This window comes from Crinia signifera, chromosome 1 (assembly GCF_055691185.1).
Source record: "Crinia signifera chromosome 1, ASM5569118v1, whole genome shotgun sequence".
Lineage (NCBI taxonomy): Eukaryota > Metazoa > Chordata > Amphibia > Anura > Myobatrachidae > Crinia > Crinia signifera.
Genome location: NC_139217.1, coordinates 372,882,497 through 372,898,840, shown reverse-complemented (window position 1 = coordinate 372,898,840; position 16,344 = coordinate 372,882,497). Strand labels below are relative to the sequence as shown.

The window sequence follows — 16,344 nt, the reverse complement described above, 5'->3', positions numbered from 1 at the left end:
GAAACACCATTGTGCATACTGCAATGAGTTGCAAGGAGTTGTGAAGCACCCAATATCACTACACAGAAATCATAAAAATTCACTGGGCATCTACAGTCCACATGTTACAGGGGAAACGCTATTTTATCACACCTCTCTCTGGGATAATATGGATGCTGACTAACTAACATTTTGGTGGGATTCACCAGGGACCTCTGGAAGGGGTTTAGGCTCTGCTGCGACTGATGTGATATAAGTGACTACAATGCTTTTGCCCACAGACTTCCTTAAATAGGAAGGGGATCCGTGTGGCCATTTAAATTTATGTAGTATATATGTCTCTTTTGCTGACCCACATCTGGGTACTGGAGAACTTGCGAGTATTTTCTCTTGTCTATATTAACCCCTCCCTTACATGCATCCGGTGTTGGGTTCCAATAAATTGATTGAACAACTTCCTTTCAGACTATGACTGTTGCTGGAGCACATGCGTAGTCATTACAGGCTGACACATTTTACAAGATTCACAGGTGGAGCTAATTATTTCAGTTGTAATATTAAGGAGATCTATAAAATATGCACTGTAAGCACCTGAGGGCTGGAGTTGGGAAACAATGGCTTCAGATTTACTTGAAACCTTAAAAGGTTTTTCGGGGGATTTCATACTTAAATAGAATATTGCATCAGCAATTAATCAAGTCACACAAATATTTGTACTAGTAAAAGATGTAATTTGGCTCAGTATACTTACAAAAAAAAATGTAAAACATATGGGGGGAAATGTAGTAGGGTGGGAGAATCAGAAATTGAGAAATTTGGTAAGAAATCTCAAAAAAAAATATTAAGTGGCAATCATTTACACTGCAAAACTAGTTTCATTTTGCAGTGTAAATGGTTGACGCTTAAAAAAAAACAAAAAAAAAAAAACCCCTGGAGATTTCTTACCAAATCTCTAACTTTCTGATTCTCTCATCCCATTACATTTCCCCCACGGTTTCTCAACAAATGACACAAAGTAGTAAGGTTATGCAGGTCATAAGGCATATTGCCAAAAGCAACTCACCAATGTAACCGGAGTGCATGCAGGAAGGCAGACAAGCCCTCCATGACCAGAAGAATAAAAATGGTCAGAACAGCAAAAGCAGCCATGGCAGGTACCAGAAGAAATACCCCAACGCTGCTGGGCATTACACACATACCCTTTCTTAGTACCATTGTCCACAAGACCTCAGAAAGCTCTGAAAAAGTGTAAAAACAAGAAAGGAACATTAAGACCGTACATGGCATATAGAATTATAAAACGACAGGAATTAAAATGTTAAATTAAAACTCAAGCAAAATATGTGCTCTGAACAAAAGAGGTATGTTCTGAAAATCAGAAACATCACTAGCTCTAACAATTTGTTTTCCCATTGTATTGTCCATTTAATAATATTGTATAGATCTAATTCAAATTTTTCTCTGCTCGACAATACATACACTTGCTGGCGGCTTACAAACAAGAGATAATGCTTAGGGCTGTGTGAGGAGATTAGAGGAACAACAGACTATGCAAGTAATAAAATTATGCAGCATAATTAGAGGTTGATGGGTTCAAAGTCTTTTGGACGTCTAGTTTGTGTAAGTTACGTCTGTGTTAAGACATTCCCTGATCGGTATGGTAAAGTGTAAGGGAGGCTGCCATAGATACTCTAATCAGAGAAAGAGCCAAGCAAACCTTACACACAATTTTGTCGTGTTGACAAGTCAACATTTGAAATCTTTTAAGAGTGTCCGGGGCCACGTCAACAATAAGCTACAACTGCCGCCCCAGGAAAACCACAGCTAGGGTCTACAGCAGTGATGGCTAACCTTGACACTCCAGCTGTTGTTACACTGCACTTCCCAGCATTCCCTGCTGCAGTTTTACGATTTGGCCATGCTAAAACTGATGCAGGGCATGCTGGGATGTGTAGTTCAACAGCAGCTGGAGTGTCAAGGTCAGCCATCACTGGTTTACAGAATGAGTAGGTCTAAATTGGTACACCACAAACTGCCAAAGATTTATAGGATAATAGTCAACATTTCAAGTGAAAATCGTCAACTGTAGGGTCATTTTATGGAGTGTTGAGCAAATTTAATCTGGTGTCCTCAGGTGGAATAAAATATGGCCTTTGCCAAAAAGATCAAATATACAATGCATGATACCCACTGTGAAACATGGTAGGGGGCAGTAGAGAATTTCATGGTTCGTTGTGATTGCTGAGATATTTTAATATACAAATGCAACAGTTTGCAAAAATGAACATGGCCCGAAAAGGACAACGATTCCAAACACCAACCTAGAGTCATTGCAGACTACTTCCACATAAATAAATCATTGTACTCTAGTTCCAAGTCAAAGTATCAACCTTAATCTCATTGAGCACTTGTGGGAACAGCTAGGCAGGTGTGCAATGACACGAGTACTCAAACCAGGATACCTTTTCAGTGCTTTGGAAGGGAATGAGCAAACATTCCTTAGGAATTCAAAGTAGTTGAATCTATGCCCTGAAGATGCCAGGCTGCAGTATCCGCAAACAATTTTGCTATAAAGTACAAATGCTGTTGTCTTTAAAGCTCCCATTTTGTATTGTTTGTTTTTGTTGCTGGTTATGAATTTAGTGAAAGGTTTTGTACTGTCCAAATAATGATAAGCATTGAGATACTGTATTTTCATTATCATACACACAAAATGTAGTCAATTTTGTACTAAGTTTATAAAATGAAATGCAGCATTTGATACAGTGGGGAACAATAGAGAAATATATAGAAAACGGTTTGTCAAAAGCCTTTTGAGCGTTACCGTAAGAAGGCCAAGTGTGAAACCAACAAGTATCAATTACTTAAGATACCGTTTGCAAAATGAACATTATGACTTTCTGCAGGAAACTTTTTCTTTATCTTCCAAGAAAAAAAAAAGAAGCAATACTTACGAGCATGAGCCAAGCTTAAAGCCCAGAGACGCAGGTAGGAAGCAGTGTTAGAAATGCAACCAAGGCAGTATTCAATGGTGTGGATGGCCTGATTCATAAATACTTCTGCCATATCAAACTGCAAAACAAAACCAATATGCCACTAATAAGCAGGCCATCAGAGAGGAGAGCACAGACAGATTTATTTTGTGCACACTGAAAATGTAGATTTACCGACTTGAAGGTTATTTCAATGTCACTAAAATTAAATATTTCCATATATAGATTTTTCAGCAATTACATGTAAACCAGATACATTCTGGATTTCTGCTACTATCTCCCTACTAGTGAATGAGTTTAAAAGTATTAATTACAGCTTATCTATTGGGCAAGTGTAAAGGTGGCCATACTCTTATGTGTTTTTGTTTTTTTCACCTGGTTCCAATAGACCAGGGCCCAGAAAGGGTAAATGCATGTGTTTGACATCCCATCCGATCTGATGCGTGGTCCCGTACATTCGGAGACTAAGGGGGTATTCCAACCCAGATTACGACTGTTGGGACATCCCGGCAGTCTTGACCCTAGCCCACTCTCCTGTTTATCGGTGGAAAAAGTGGCGTGGCTGCGTAAATGGCCGTGGATTGTCGCAATATGGCCGTGATCTTGACAATCTGCGGCCATTCTCGGCGAAACGGGCCCAGCAGCTTTTAAAGTCGGGTCCGTTCTACCGAGATGCCTCTTCAATTCTATCAGGAAAGACAGCACTGAATAGGCGTCCGCTGCGATTTACTCAGTCGGAAATAGCAGCGGGGATTGATAGGATAAATCGTATGTGCAGCCTTCAGTGCACTTGCAAGATATTGCATCCGATTTCTCTTAAACTCCCCGGGAGTTCCCCAGGAGTCCTTTTACATGCTATAAGATCTCATGTAAAAATGTCACATGAAATGCCAAATCTGATGGAAGGACTCCTGGGGAGCTGCAGGGGGAGTTTATTGACAATTTAATGCTACTTGTAATTCAGAGAAGTCGCACTAATGCACGGGGGGCTTTTAGTAAGGTTTTTCTATTGCTCAAAAAATATACGCCTCTATTGACAAATCGCACAATATAGGCGCTGGCTGCATTTACTCACCTTCTCACGGTCTCTTTCTCTCTGAGCCTCATGGCTTGAATGGTTCTCACCATCTTCCAAATCATGTGACCTGATCAGAGACAGCTCTTCCTCACTTCCATGACGCACTAAGGAATATCCTTTCTGCAAAGAAAATCAGGGTAATGAGCAATGTTACAGGAAGGCCTGTAGGCGATAGAGAGGCTCATTTACCAAATAAACATCCACTACTAAAACTCACGCAGATGTGTCCTTTTCTGTTGTTGCCCATGCGTCTCCCCAACATACGCATGCACCCGCGATCCATTCACTATGCACTGGAGACCAGTGGGTGCAGGAGCTGGATGCAGTGGCAGAACGGTACCGCCGTGCAACAGCAACAGAAGTGGACACGTGTACTGAACAATTTAAAGCTTATGTAGGGAAGACAGTTTAATATTTTAGCACCAGAACGTTCGTCCGGGTATGCCGCAATTCCTATAGTGTGTACCAAGCTTATGAGTTTACGTATAAAGCGGTATTAACATTTAAAATAATAAGAAAAACCTCTCAAACTGACTGCATGCAAAATAGAATATAAAATATTTCTTTAACAAAAAACAAAAAAATATAGAGAGAAAGAAAGAAAGAAAGAAAGAAAGAGAGAAAGAGAGAGAAAGAGTACTAATAAAATGGGCTATAACTCACTAAAATACCTTTAAATAATGCTAAATTAAAAGCAAAGATTTTATGTATGTAAATACCCTGTAATTCCCAAACGTCTGACCTCCATGGTGTTGCCAGTAAAGATACAGAGGTTTCCCAAACAGCAGCACGGGAACACAGAGGAACACGACAACCACCAGGAATATTTGGAAACCAATCTAGATACAAGAAAAAGAAAAAAAAAAAATTATGTCATACAGATCCCAAGCATTTATGCCATCCCAATAGGGATGGGGCTAAAACCACATTATCTGTTGTAAATCAGGATTATTTAAGTTATTCTGTAACTCGCATAACAAAATCTTAAGGTGGCCATACACTAGTAAGATTTATCTGCCCAATAAATTGCATCTGATTTCCCGTGAACTTCCCTGGCAGCTCCCCTGGAGGGCTACATACAATTTGACACTTGATGTGCCATTTTGTACATCCAATTTGCCTCAGATAAATTGACTGCAATTTATCTGATGTGCTAAATAGTAGCCACAATTCACACTTGACAAGTGCGCCCTCGATAAATTTAATGAGCAGCACATCCAATCTATTAGATCCGATCTGATGCACTCGGGAACGCGCATCGGATCCGATCTAATGTCAAACACATGCGATTTCATCCGATATATCGGCCGATGTAATCGGAATCGGCCGAAATCGCACTAATGTATGGCCACCTTTAAAGCTGCTCTTCCTGTGCATGACCCATCCGGTCTGCGCTGCAAATACTGCCTGATGAAGCACGGTCACTGATGAAGGACAATCGCACATGTTGTAGTTTTAGTCAGTCTAGTTTTCATGCGTATGTTATATTAGGGCAACACCAAAAGGTCGACAGGAACAAGGATGACACTGCAAAAATTTTCCACAGTTATTTTTTGTGTCTATGTGGACACCTGAGAACATGACGCCCAATTTGTGTGCCATGCTTCGAGTTAGGTGCCTTGCTACTGGTTTCAATAGGAGACAACATGGTAAAATCTGACTGAAATATTTTGAATGAATATATATATAGTGGAAAGCTTACAAATGCACAAAATAAAATCCCTCCAAAAACATTTGCAACCATATTAAGTGTAGTTTTTGAAAAAAAAAAAAAAAAAAACTAGAGAGAAAAAAAGTACAAAAAGGAGTACTATATTAATATTTTAATACAGGGGTGGGGAACCTCCGGCCCGCATGCAGTAAACGGCCCTCGTAGCCAGTTTGTCTGGCCCGCCCACCCTCCCATCCGCCTGCACAGGAGACAAGGAAGGGAGTCTCATGTGAGGTGGTGACGTGGGTGGAAGAGAGTTCATGCGAGAAGCGTCCAGCAGCAGTTATTCAGCGGCAGCATCAGGGTACTTTTGAAGTTTCTAATATATGATATGATATGATATGGCCCCCCCAGATGGATTTTATCCATTACAAATGGCCCTTGTAAGAAAAAAGGTTCCCCACCCCTGTTTTAACAGAATGAAGTACACAAATAGTGTTCCCAATAGGTGCCATGCTTACAACATGATAATACCCCTAATTATTACCATCACTCACCTGCCCCGGGTAGAGCGTATGTAAATTGGTATCACCAGTAAACATAAACATGTTTATGAAGTGAAGAAGAATACTAGGTGCCTCCCTGGAATCCACTGAAGTCCACATCAGCCATTTATACACAATCATAAACACAAGGTAACCAAAGATACACATCATAAACAGCATCTCAGGGATGAAGACCAGGAACACACAGAACTTTTTCTTAAAATGCCTGTGAACAAGAAGCACAGGATTCAATTAAATCTGTAAATGTATGGACAAATGAGGGGTTCTCAAACTCTGTCCTCAGGAGCCCACACAGTTCATGTTTTCCAGATCACCCAGCAGGTGCACAGGTGTACTCATTACTCATTGACACATTTTAAAAAGATCCACAGGTGGAGCTAATTATTTCACTTGTCATTCTACGAGGAGACCTGAAAAACATGCACTGTGTGGGGTCCTGGGGACAGAGTTTGAGAACCTGCGGCATATAGTAACCAATTAATTTGTTATTTAGGATGTCTAAAAAAATAAATAAAGTAAGATTATCTAATGCTAAAGAATGGTTATAAGAGTTACTGTTCTGACAGATAGCAGTCTGTGAAAAGTGGTGTCCTCGTCACAACACTGGATTAGGATTCAGATGCATTTGCAATGGTGTCGCAACTGAGCAATTATCGGAAGACTGTGCATATGTCGTGACAGCAGTGCATGCCAAGGTACCTTTGCAATGCTGCACGCAGGGAGGAATCAGATGCAGTGATCGACAGGAATAGGCCTTTTGGAGCGGTAATAGGTAGCATCTGGAAATACGGACGCATATCACAACCGTTTACTGGGTGTACAACTGATCTCGCATGCAGATTCAGACTCAGTCGCACACAGATTGTGATGTGTTGCATGTGTGCAGTCAGGTGTAGTAGTTTTTAGTATAGTCTTGCAGTTAAGATGAACTTTCAAGTAGCGTTGCACAGGACCTAGCACCAGGAAGGGATGTATAGTGCAACTGCTGCAATAGTGTACGAGGACACATTTGTAAGCCACACAGCAGTGTAAAATGTACGCAGTAGTCACACGTTAACATTTGAAATCCATGTAATCAGTGGCTGTTTAAATACTGGCCCTAGACAACTAATGTTCGCGTCATATACACAGAGATATGGTGCTAGCAGGGAAGAGAACAAATACTACGAGTCTTGACTAGCTCCTTATACACTGCACGTGTTACTAGATCCAGTTATGCAGATACAAACTGTTGAACAGTTACCATAGGCTACGGGTCACATCACATGTCTAAATAGGTCTTGGAGAGCTTGTTCAGAAGCTTCAGTCTTTATCATATTGCTACACAGAGTCAAACCAATCAAGTTTAATACATTCTAAGTACCGTCACAGTGGATTCCACCTGACCAACCCCTATAAACGTTAGTGTACCTAAAAATGTCATTTCTTTTATGATGGACTGTGTTGAAACATCTCTGCAAAGAAGCACCTGTCCAAAAATATTATTGACATCTTGCTGCCTTATGTATGTATACTTTACTCAACTGTTAAAATCGCTCAGCCCACACTCACCCCATGGTATAATCTGGAAGGCCTTGATAATAGTCATCCTTTCTAGCTGCTAGCCATCATGTCAGTTGGCTTTACTTTTGTGACACAGTATAAACTGGCTTTACTTTTGTGACACAGTATAAACTGAATTATATTTACTAAGGAGTGCCCTGTTTCTGTCACCCATGCCCTCTACTTTTATGCCTCCAAAGATCATATACCCGGATGTTTCTCCTCTCTCAAACATCTCATTAAAACTATGGCACCCGTACAGGAGGACCACAGCCACCTTCTTCTGTATTATACATGGAAAAAAAGCTTGATAGGAATTAGGTTCACTTACATGTAGTTTACAGCACTCAGAACTACTCCAAACATCATGTGTACCACTCCTAGAATGATGGACATCTTCATCTTAAAAGAATTCAGGAAAGTGAGGCGGTTTGTGGCCAAATTCCATATCTACAGAAAAAGGTTTAAGAGTCAGGATGTCCTATAACAGAACATAAAAATGATACCAAATATAATAGTGGCAGTCAAACGTACATTCTTATTTGGGTGGGGACAGAAACTTCAGTTTAGGAGTGTTTGTAACATGGCGGTAAAGATTTATGGGGATATTCAATCGCCGTCGAGCATCTCCCGTGGGGGAGATGCTCGACGGGCCCTATTCAATGCTGTCTTCCCCGACAGCATTGAACAGGGTTTCCTGGCAGAACGAGCCCGACATCTCTAGCTGTCGGGCTCGTTCTGCCGAGAACAGCCGGGAAGTGACGAGCTGCCAGCTGCATCTCGTCACTTCCCGGCCGCAACTCGCGGCCACGCCCCCTTCTCGTCCCGCTGCAGGCGGGACATTGAATCCCGCCTGCATGTTCTCGGTCGAGCTGACCGAGAACGGGACTGGGTCACGGCAGGCGAGCAAGCTCGTCTGCCGGGACCCGAAGATTGAATACCCCCCTAATACTCAAACGTACGTTTGCCGAGGTGGAGGGAGTGAAAACTGCCAGCTCCCCTGCGCAGTGCTAATGCACTGTGTTTCTCCACCGGCCAGCTCACTGGGCATGTCTGAGATCTCCTGTGCAACCCAGGAGCCTGCAGACACCGCAGCCAGAGAGAGTGCTGTCCCTGCTGCTGTATATGACACCTGCAGCTGTCCATTAAAAATAGCTGCAGGTGTCGGAACAGTCAGCGCCGCTGACCGTTCATACATTGCCATCCACTATGGACAGTAATGACAGGATACATAGCACCCCTGTCACTTAGCATGCTTCTCTTCCTTCTTACATGGGGAGGCGTAATATCAGCGCAGATACCACTTTTCCCCCAGATAAGGCCATTCATACATTTACCCCATGATGATGATCAATTATACGCACTGGTAATTCCTTTTCTTGTTCAATGTGTCTATTGAATGTTTGGGCAATGGCTGATGCTGTAATTACGGTGTTGCCACTGTGTCTGGCAGAACTGATTTCCTATTAAGGGGGGGTCGATCCTATTAGGTGCAGATGATTCGCACTATCATCACAGCACCGGGCGCACTTTTACGGCGGACTGAATCCATTTAAAGTGCTCGCACCTCCATTGGGCTGCGAGCAATTTTATGCAAATTCGACACAGTGAAGGGTGCGAGATCGGCTTAATTCGATTACCGTTTGCACCTTTGTCGCGAATAAGATCGACTCCTAAGTGTAACATACCTAACTACTGGATAATAATGTTGCGGGTGCGCACTTGTGCAGAAGCGAATAACACAACCATATATGGGGATTCCACTATATACCACCAGGAGCAGGGTTTTTAAAATGCCTGTCTTCACCTGTGCAGAAGAGAACTAACCCAATGCAAGTACTGCCATAGAGTAGGGGGGCAAATGTATTAAGCCTTAAATAAATATATATACTCGCAAGGGTGAAGAGAATGATAAACGTACAGCAAAGGTGAGAAGAATGATAAACGTCCAGCCAATCAGCTCCTGGCATCTTTATTTTTTATTTAAACTGCCTATATCATGGCATTTGATTAGCCAACATCTAGCCAAACAGATGTAAATACATTTATCCCAAAGAGGGGAGGCAACAGTTGAGATACAGCAAGACAGAAAAGCATCTAGGGGAAAAAAAAAATATCATAAAAAGAAATCTCAGGATCCAGGTTACGCAAGAGAGGAAAGGGATGCTGGAGCCAGGAAAGTGTTTGAGCGGTCAAAGAATAAATTTGAGATATTTTAGCCAAATAGAAAGAAAAAGTTTGGGAAATAATGTTGGCATAGTAATTATCACTAGTAACGTAAATGGTACTCACTGGGTCTATGCCAAAAGGATAAACTCCAGTTACAACTCCTGCTATATTGGGATCCAGTGTCAAGGACTTATATGAAGCATTTCTAATGGTGAAAAAAGTACAAAGCAAACAGTAAGACTCTGTAATAAGTATTAAAATAAAGTTTTTATATATTTTACACATACATACACAGTCATTTGTCTAAAATATCAAATTTATAGGCCAAAAATGTGTGCTATATACTCACTTCCAACTTGCCGATTCAGTCATTGCTTTTACACTCCAACTTGACCCAAATATGTTCACTGACTTAGAGAAGCAGTCATTGTAAATAAGACCAGTGTAGACAGAGAAGAGTCCCATTAGAAGGATAATGTAACGCCCCTCGAAAAAGGTCTTCATAATCTGTAAAATAGTAAAGAGAAGGAACTCGTAATCGCCATGATTTGTGCTTTGCGAATATCCTCTAAAACCTTTAAACCATAGGGGAAGCACATTTTATAATTACCTACTAAAATGGATGAACATGTTGGTAAACAAAATATAATGCATCATGAAAATTTTAGGGTCTTCAAATTTCTACTGTAAAATTATTTTGTAAACATATTGTATCCACACCAATTTCTAGATAACTGCATCTGGCTTCACACAGTGGCGGATTTTACCTTGGGGGGGCTGCAGCCCATAGGTAAAAAACGCCCACTGCCGCCTGTGACTGACATCACAACTAAAGCAGGCGCATGTAAATACCCGCTCAGTTGTGATGTCAGACAAACACAGCAGGTGGACAATTTTCAAATATGTATGAGTGCTGTGGGCAAGTTAATACATATATAGCCAACTTCTGCAATAATCTTGCAATATAAGGGCTTTTGCATTTGATACGATGTCTGGATGAGGCAATGTTCCTATTTTCGGCAGTTTCAAAAACACATTTTCTTACTTCATCTCGTGTGTGTTGTAGCTTTGGACTGTTTTCATAGAGAACGAGGAAGAGAGCAAATAGTGACATCAGAAGTCCGTGACCAAAATCTCCAAACATGACAGCAAACAGGAAAGGAAATGTGATGATGGTGTAGGGAGCTGTTAATTAAAAGGAAAAAATATACATCTTTGATCATCGGATATTTGAAAACTGTTTAAGTATAGACCAAATTATTAGGTAAACAGATTAGGACTCAAAAAGGCTTAGACCCTATATGAAAACACACCTGGATTTATTTCTCTGTAGTCCCCTACTCCATATGAATCCACAATGTTCTGAAAGCCAGCAGTGAATTTGTTGGTACGGATTAATGTTGGAGGGGTCTCATTGCTAGGAATGCGGTTTATGAAGGAAGCTACAGTAGCACCGCTCTTTCTCTAAAGAAAGGAGACAGAATTTTAGTGGTATTGGCATATACGACAATACATGTAATCATTGCTCAGGTATATTTTACATAAAATGGTGCTAAACCTCTGGGTTGCAGGAATCCAATATTCAGCCTGTTGTGTCTTTTCCTAAGGGATCATATACTCATACAGTGCATTATTCCCAATGTCCAAAGCAGGCATCTTTGCACGTAAAAATGTTTAACTTATCAAACTTTAGAAATGGTGTGAACCGAAGACAAGATGGCCACCCAGAAAACTACTGACAGACTCCTTAATAAGCCATCCATGGGACTCCCACCGTTGTCAGCATTGTGAGGGTCTCGGTATTATGGTGCCAATTCTCTCATCCCAAGTGCTGGTATTCCAACTACATCCTATTTGGAAGTAGGCCAGTTTATCTTATGCAAAGCATAAATAATCAACAAATCATGCATATTGCAATATCTGGAGTCCTACTGACATGAATCTGCAATTCTCTGGCAGCATCCTGGCCTGAAGAAAACTGGCGTTCATCGTGGGGTGGCGTTAACAATGGGGGGGGGGGGCATTTCACATGTAAAATACCCATAAGGGTAGGTATACAATGAGAAATCGGGTCCATTGGCCCATTTAACATTGTTCCCTATGTAAAATCGCGTCCATCGCATCGGTCGCATCGCATGTCTTAACTTAAGGCATGCGATGGACGCGATTTTTTAATTGTCGGGGAAAAGGCTAAAAATAGCCCTGAAATCGCGTCGGTCGCATCCATCGCATACCTTAAGTTAACCTGCGATCACCTGCGGCGGGTGCCCTGCTAGGAAACAAGTACCCAATCTACCAAAAAGAATCCTTAAACTGAATCAATGTCAGATTCTTTATTAAAACCAATATTTTTATAATAAATATACAGCTTTCTTTGGCTTACTCATTAAATATTGTTGGAATGCACCCTCAAAATGGATCAAACACAGATTTTCCAGAACTCTTGCACTGGAGAGACAGGGCTCACAACATTGTGTCTTTCAGAAGAACGAGACTTCATCAGAAGTACATCTTTAAAGGTGCACAACGTAGAATTTCAACATAGGATATATATCAAGGAATTGGTCCACTGTGTAGATATCACACCTGAACAGTGGTGCTTTTGCACACAAAAATGTAATTTGTCCAACCTTATTTGGTACTTTCTATTTGTCCCCACTCAGTCAGTGACAGCTGTGTGAAAAATATTTGACCAAAAACGGCAAACTTTCTACCACTGCAGAACTGGAGTGACTACTGCTTAGAAAAAAAGCTAGGCCCATCACAGGAGTCATGTCATTCCAAATGTTTGTCAGATGGATTGGGAGTTAAACAGCCTAGCGAACAGGTCAGCAGCGCCGCCACCCCTCTCTCCCCCCCCCCCCCCCCCCCCCCCCCAACCCCATCTTATCAAGCCTGAATTGGGCTATAAGAGAAGGATGCAACATAAATCCAATAATATCAATTTTGGAGAAGAGGATTAAAGAATCCTAGAAAACCTAGGTTTGGGGGAAGGGGGCTGTCCAACCTGCATGAAATATGTAAGACTTAAGATTGCAAGGTCAATGCCCTTTAACAATAAGAGAATCTCACCGAGCCTTCCTCAAGCGCTCTCCCCAGCTTCTGGAGATCAGCCACAGGACACCAAACCTCTGCAATCAGGCACTTGTTTGTGACATCAAAACTGCACAAATTTAGAACGTGGTAAATAGCTTTCATCTTCTTAACCTGAATAACCCACTTGAATATGGACTCGGATGCCTTGAAAAGAACTTGTCGCAGATAATCATCAGTCTGAGACATAACCTACATGAAACAAAGAAAAACAATTACTAGAGAGACACATAGCAAGTCTGTTGTGCTTAATTGTGTACAGCAGCATATTCTGACAGTCTACATAGTGGGAGCAATTCACACAGCTGCGAATTTGCAGCAGCCAACAATCAGGTAGACACCACCCTGCTATAGTGAAATCCCATCCTGCAAATTAATGTGTTTGATGCAAATGTACACGCACTGCTAAAGAAGACTTTGCAGCTGTGTGAAAATGTATAAATCCATTCGTAAGACGCTCATCATCGAATTAGGTTTCCACTGAGAACCGCTCATCGCAAGCTTGGAGACGCCAGGGACCTCCTCGGTGGCTGTGATGATATCAGACTGAACAAGGCAGGTGCCGATGTCACATACCCTCCCCTAACAGGCTTTGGCATGTCTGTATTTCCCCCAACACTGCTATTAAACTTACGTTAACACCCCCCAGAGGCCTACTTCCGGTCAATCACCTTGCAGACAAAAAAAAAAAAAAAGTAGCAGGATTTCCCCATTGAATGGTGTCACACACGCACACTGTGGCCCATACCCATGTGCCATACATCCATAACCAGTCGCTCTACGAATTCACAGCTGTGCAATCAGGTCGGAATCAGGGCCATTCTACATGCAGGTTTCTGTTGCTTCACCTACTCTGCTATATTTCTGAATCTATCTAGACTCCCCATGTCACCATACAGGGGAAAGGAATTTTGGATAATATTAATATGCTCTGCTATCTAATATTGAGCAATATCGAGGTTCTTTGTATATTTATCAGCCAAGAAATACTAGCCCACCAACCAGCATTTAACATAACCTTGTCTCTGGGCTAGCTGGTACCCTGGGTTGCCATTCACTAGGTCGACACCTAAAATAGTCGACATATGCTGTACTCAGACATTGGAAGCATTCCATCTGGATTGTTAAAGCTGATCTATTCATATTTAACCTGGCATCTAAGATTTTTTCTGGTTATTGCTGGATATTTATCTAACTCCCAGCTGTTAAATTTTACTAAAAAGTGAAGACACTAAAATCATCTTTAATAAGTTTCTACCCTGCGGTTGACGTTTTGGTATCAGCTCCCCTGATAAAGTAATTTGTGACGAAACGCGTCAGGTCTTTTGCCATCATAAAATAATTCAACAATGGAACCCATGTCTGATCTGCATATTTAATGTTTTAATAAATTTTATATTAAATATCAATTGTGTAATTTCACCTGAAGGTAGTGGCGGTCATCTAGCACGCTCTATATCTACATCTCTTGACATATCATATGTCGACATTGACAGAAGGTCGACACGAGCTTAAAGTCCATTTGGACATGGTCAACATCTAAGAGGTCGATGTGGGTTGTTGTTTTTTTTGTTTTGTTTTTTTAGACCGACTTCATACTTTAAGAACCAAGTGGGCATAGAGTGAAAATATAATAGTGTGCCAAGCGCATGCGAGGGGACGTGGTACACTTATCCAGTGTCCATGTTGACATAGACACCCCAAAAACTGTGAATAACGCATGTCGACCATGTCTGTCGACCTGTGTTGACGTATGGTATGACTAACATTTTTAGGTGTTGACCTAGTCACTGTCAACCATTAGTGGTCGACCCGCTGTACCATATCCGCCTCTGGTGGGTCCCTAATATCAAGTTTAAATCTGGGGCACAGGACTCCAAAAAAGTTAATAATGAGTTAATAGGAAATAAGCAAAAACCTAGGGGTTAAAAGGTGTTACACAGGTGAAAAACAAATGGTAAAACTGACAAAGTGTACAAATGTGTAGGTCTTGCCTTCATCCAGTCTTTAGTTTGCAGTATGTAAATATTAGAGACCAAACTAGTTAAAACCATTCAGAACAGGTGGGTGGGGTGCTACCCTAAACTAAACGAGTTCCAACATCCAAGTGTAAAATTACACAATATGGCATTTATGGGAGAAAGGAATCATGGATTACACACCCTAATTACACACACACACACACATCCCCCATCATACCATACCATCAATGACGAAAACCCAATCCTTTCATTGGGCAAAACCGGAAAGCTATTGCAATGTCAAAGATAATGGAACAATGGAAAACAAAACATAAATAATAGAAAGTTGTGGCACAGGGATTAGCTAGAGCCATTGGTTTTATATATCTTCTTGGGCTTCTATGAGATACCCGTGTCTACACTCTCTGTAAAACTAGGTATCATTTGTTTGAACTATGAAAAGTTTAACAAGTGCACTAGATGTAAACACTGCAAACAACTATACATCACATACATAGGGCAGTATCCAATTACCCAGCGTGACTGGTGATAACGGGTGATCGGCCCCTTAGGAGCTATTCTATTAGCCCCGTTAAGTTGGCACTCACAAAAGTAGTCCCTCTTAAAGTGTTTTTATTCGAATATTTTTTTTAATCTGGTCCTGCTATAATATACATTAGTAAAAGAACATTAATATAAAATTCCTTAACCTACATGCACCAATGGCTACAGATATAGAATCACAACCAGAATAAAAACACATTAAAGTCTAAACAGGTCTCTCCGAAAGCAAAAAGGTAACAAGTGTATATGATTAAAGCAAGTTAAGCTAAGGCTGAATGGCTACAAAAGCTATATCCTTCTTCTAATTTGTACTAGACCATACAAAATACTAAAAATGTGGTAGAAGAAAGGACAAGACATGGTTATTACTTCGCTGTGGAAGAACTGGACTGGCACACACAGAGCAATGACCTTAACCACCATTTAGCACTTTTGGGATGAACTAATGCAGATTGCGATTAAGAGAAAAGGATTTAACGGGGAGTCTTTTGCATGGGGACATTGGAATCATAGGTGTAGGTGGAGTTACAGGAGCCTGTACTCATAAGTGTTAAAAAATTTTGAACTAGCACAGGCTTCTCCTCACTCTGCTATGTACCAATCTGAGAGGACTAGGAGCAAATTTACTAAAACTTCAAAAAATGTAAAGATATGGTGTTACCCATAGCAACCAGATTCCATACATTCTCTATTGAATCTTAGAAAATGATAGACATAGGGGGGTATTCAATCTTGGGTCACGGCTGTC

The 16,344-nt window shown here is 41.1% G+C and overlaps 1 protein-coding gene across 1 annotated transcript in view; it reads right to left on the bottom strand.

Moving 5' to 3' along the window:
- The window catches only part of ATP6V0A2 (ATPase H+ transporting V0 subunit a2), a 40,286-nt gene that overhangs the window by 2,336 nt on the left and 21,606 nt on the right, over positions 1 to 16,344 (bottom strand). Inside the window, exons 9-19 of the mRNA XM_083151293.1 lie at positions 13,051 to 13,263; positions 11,292 to 11,442; positions 11,024 to 11,163; positions 10,328 to 10,485; positions 10,102 to 10,183; positions 8,141 to 8,259; positions 6,259 to 6,472; positions 4,770 to 4,889; positions 4,048 to 4,170; positions 2,934 to 3,051; positions 1,043 to 1,217 (exon numbers count right to left, since the gene is read on the bottom strand). Coding sequence (XP_083007419.1) covers positions 1,043 to 1,217; positions 2,934 to 3,051; positions 4,048 to 4,170; positions 4,770 to 4,889; positions 6,259 to 6,472; positions 8,141 to 8,259; positions 10,102 to 10,183; positions 10,328 to 10,485; positions 11,024 to 11,163; positions 11,292 to 11,442; positions 13,051 to 13,263 — 1,613 coding nt within the window. The remainder of the gene's footprint in view (positions 1 to 1,042; positions 1,218 to 2,933; positions 3,052 to 4,047; positions 4,171 to 4,769; positions 4,890 to 6,258; positions 6,473 to 8,140; positions 8,260 to 10,101; positions 10,184 to 10,327; positions 10,486 to 11,023; positions 11,164 to 11,291; positions 11,443 to 13,050; positions 13,264 to 16,344) is intronic.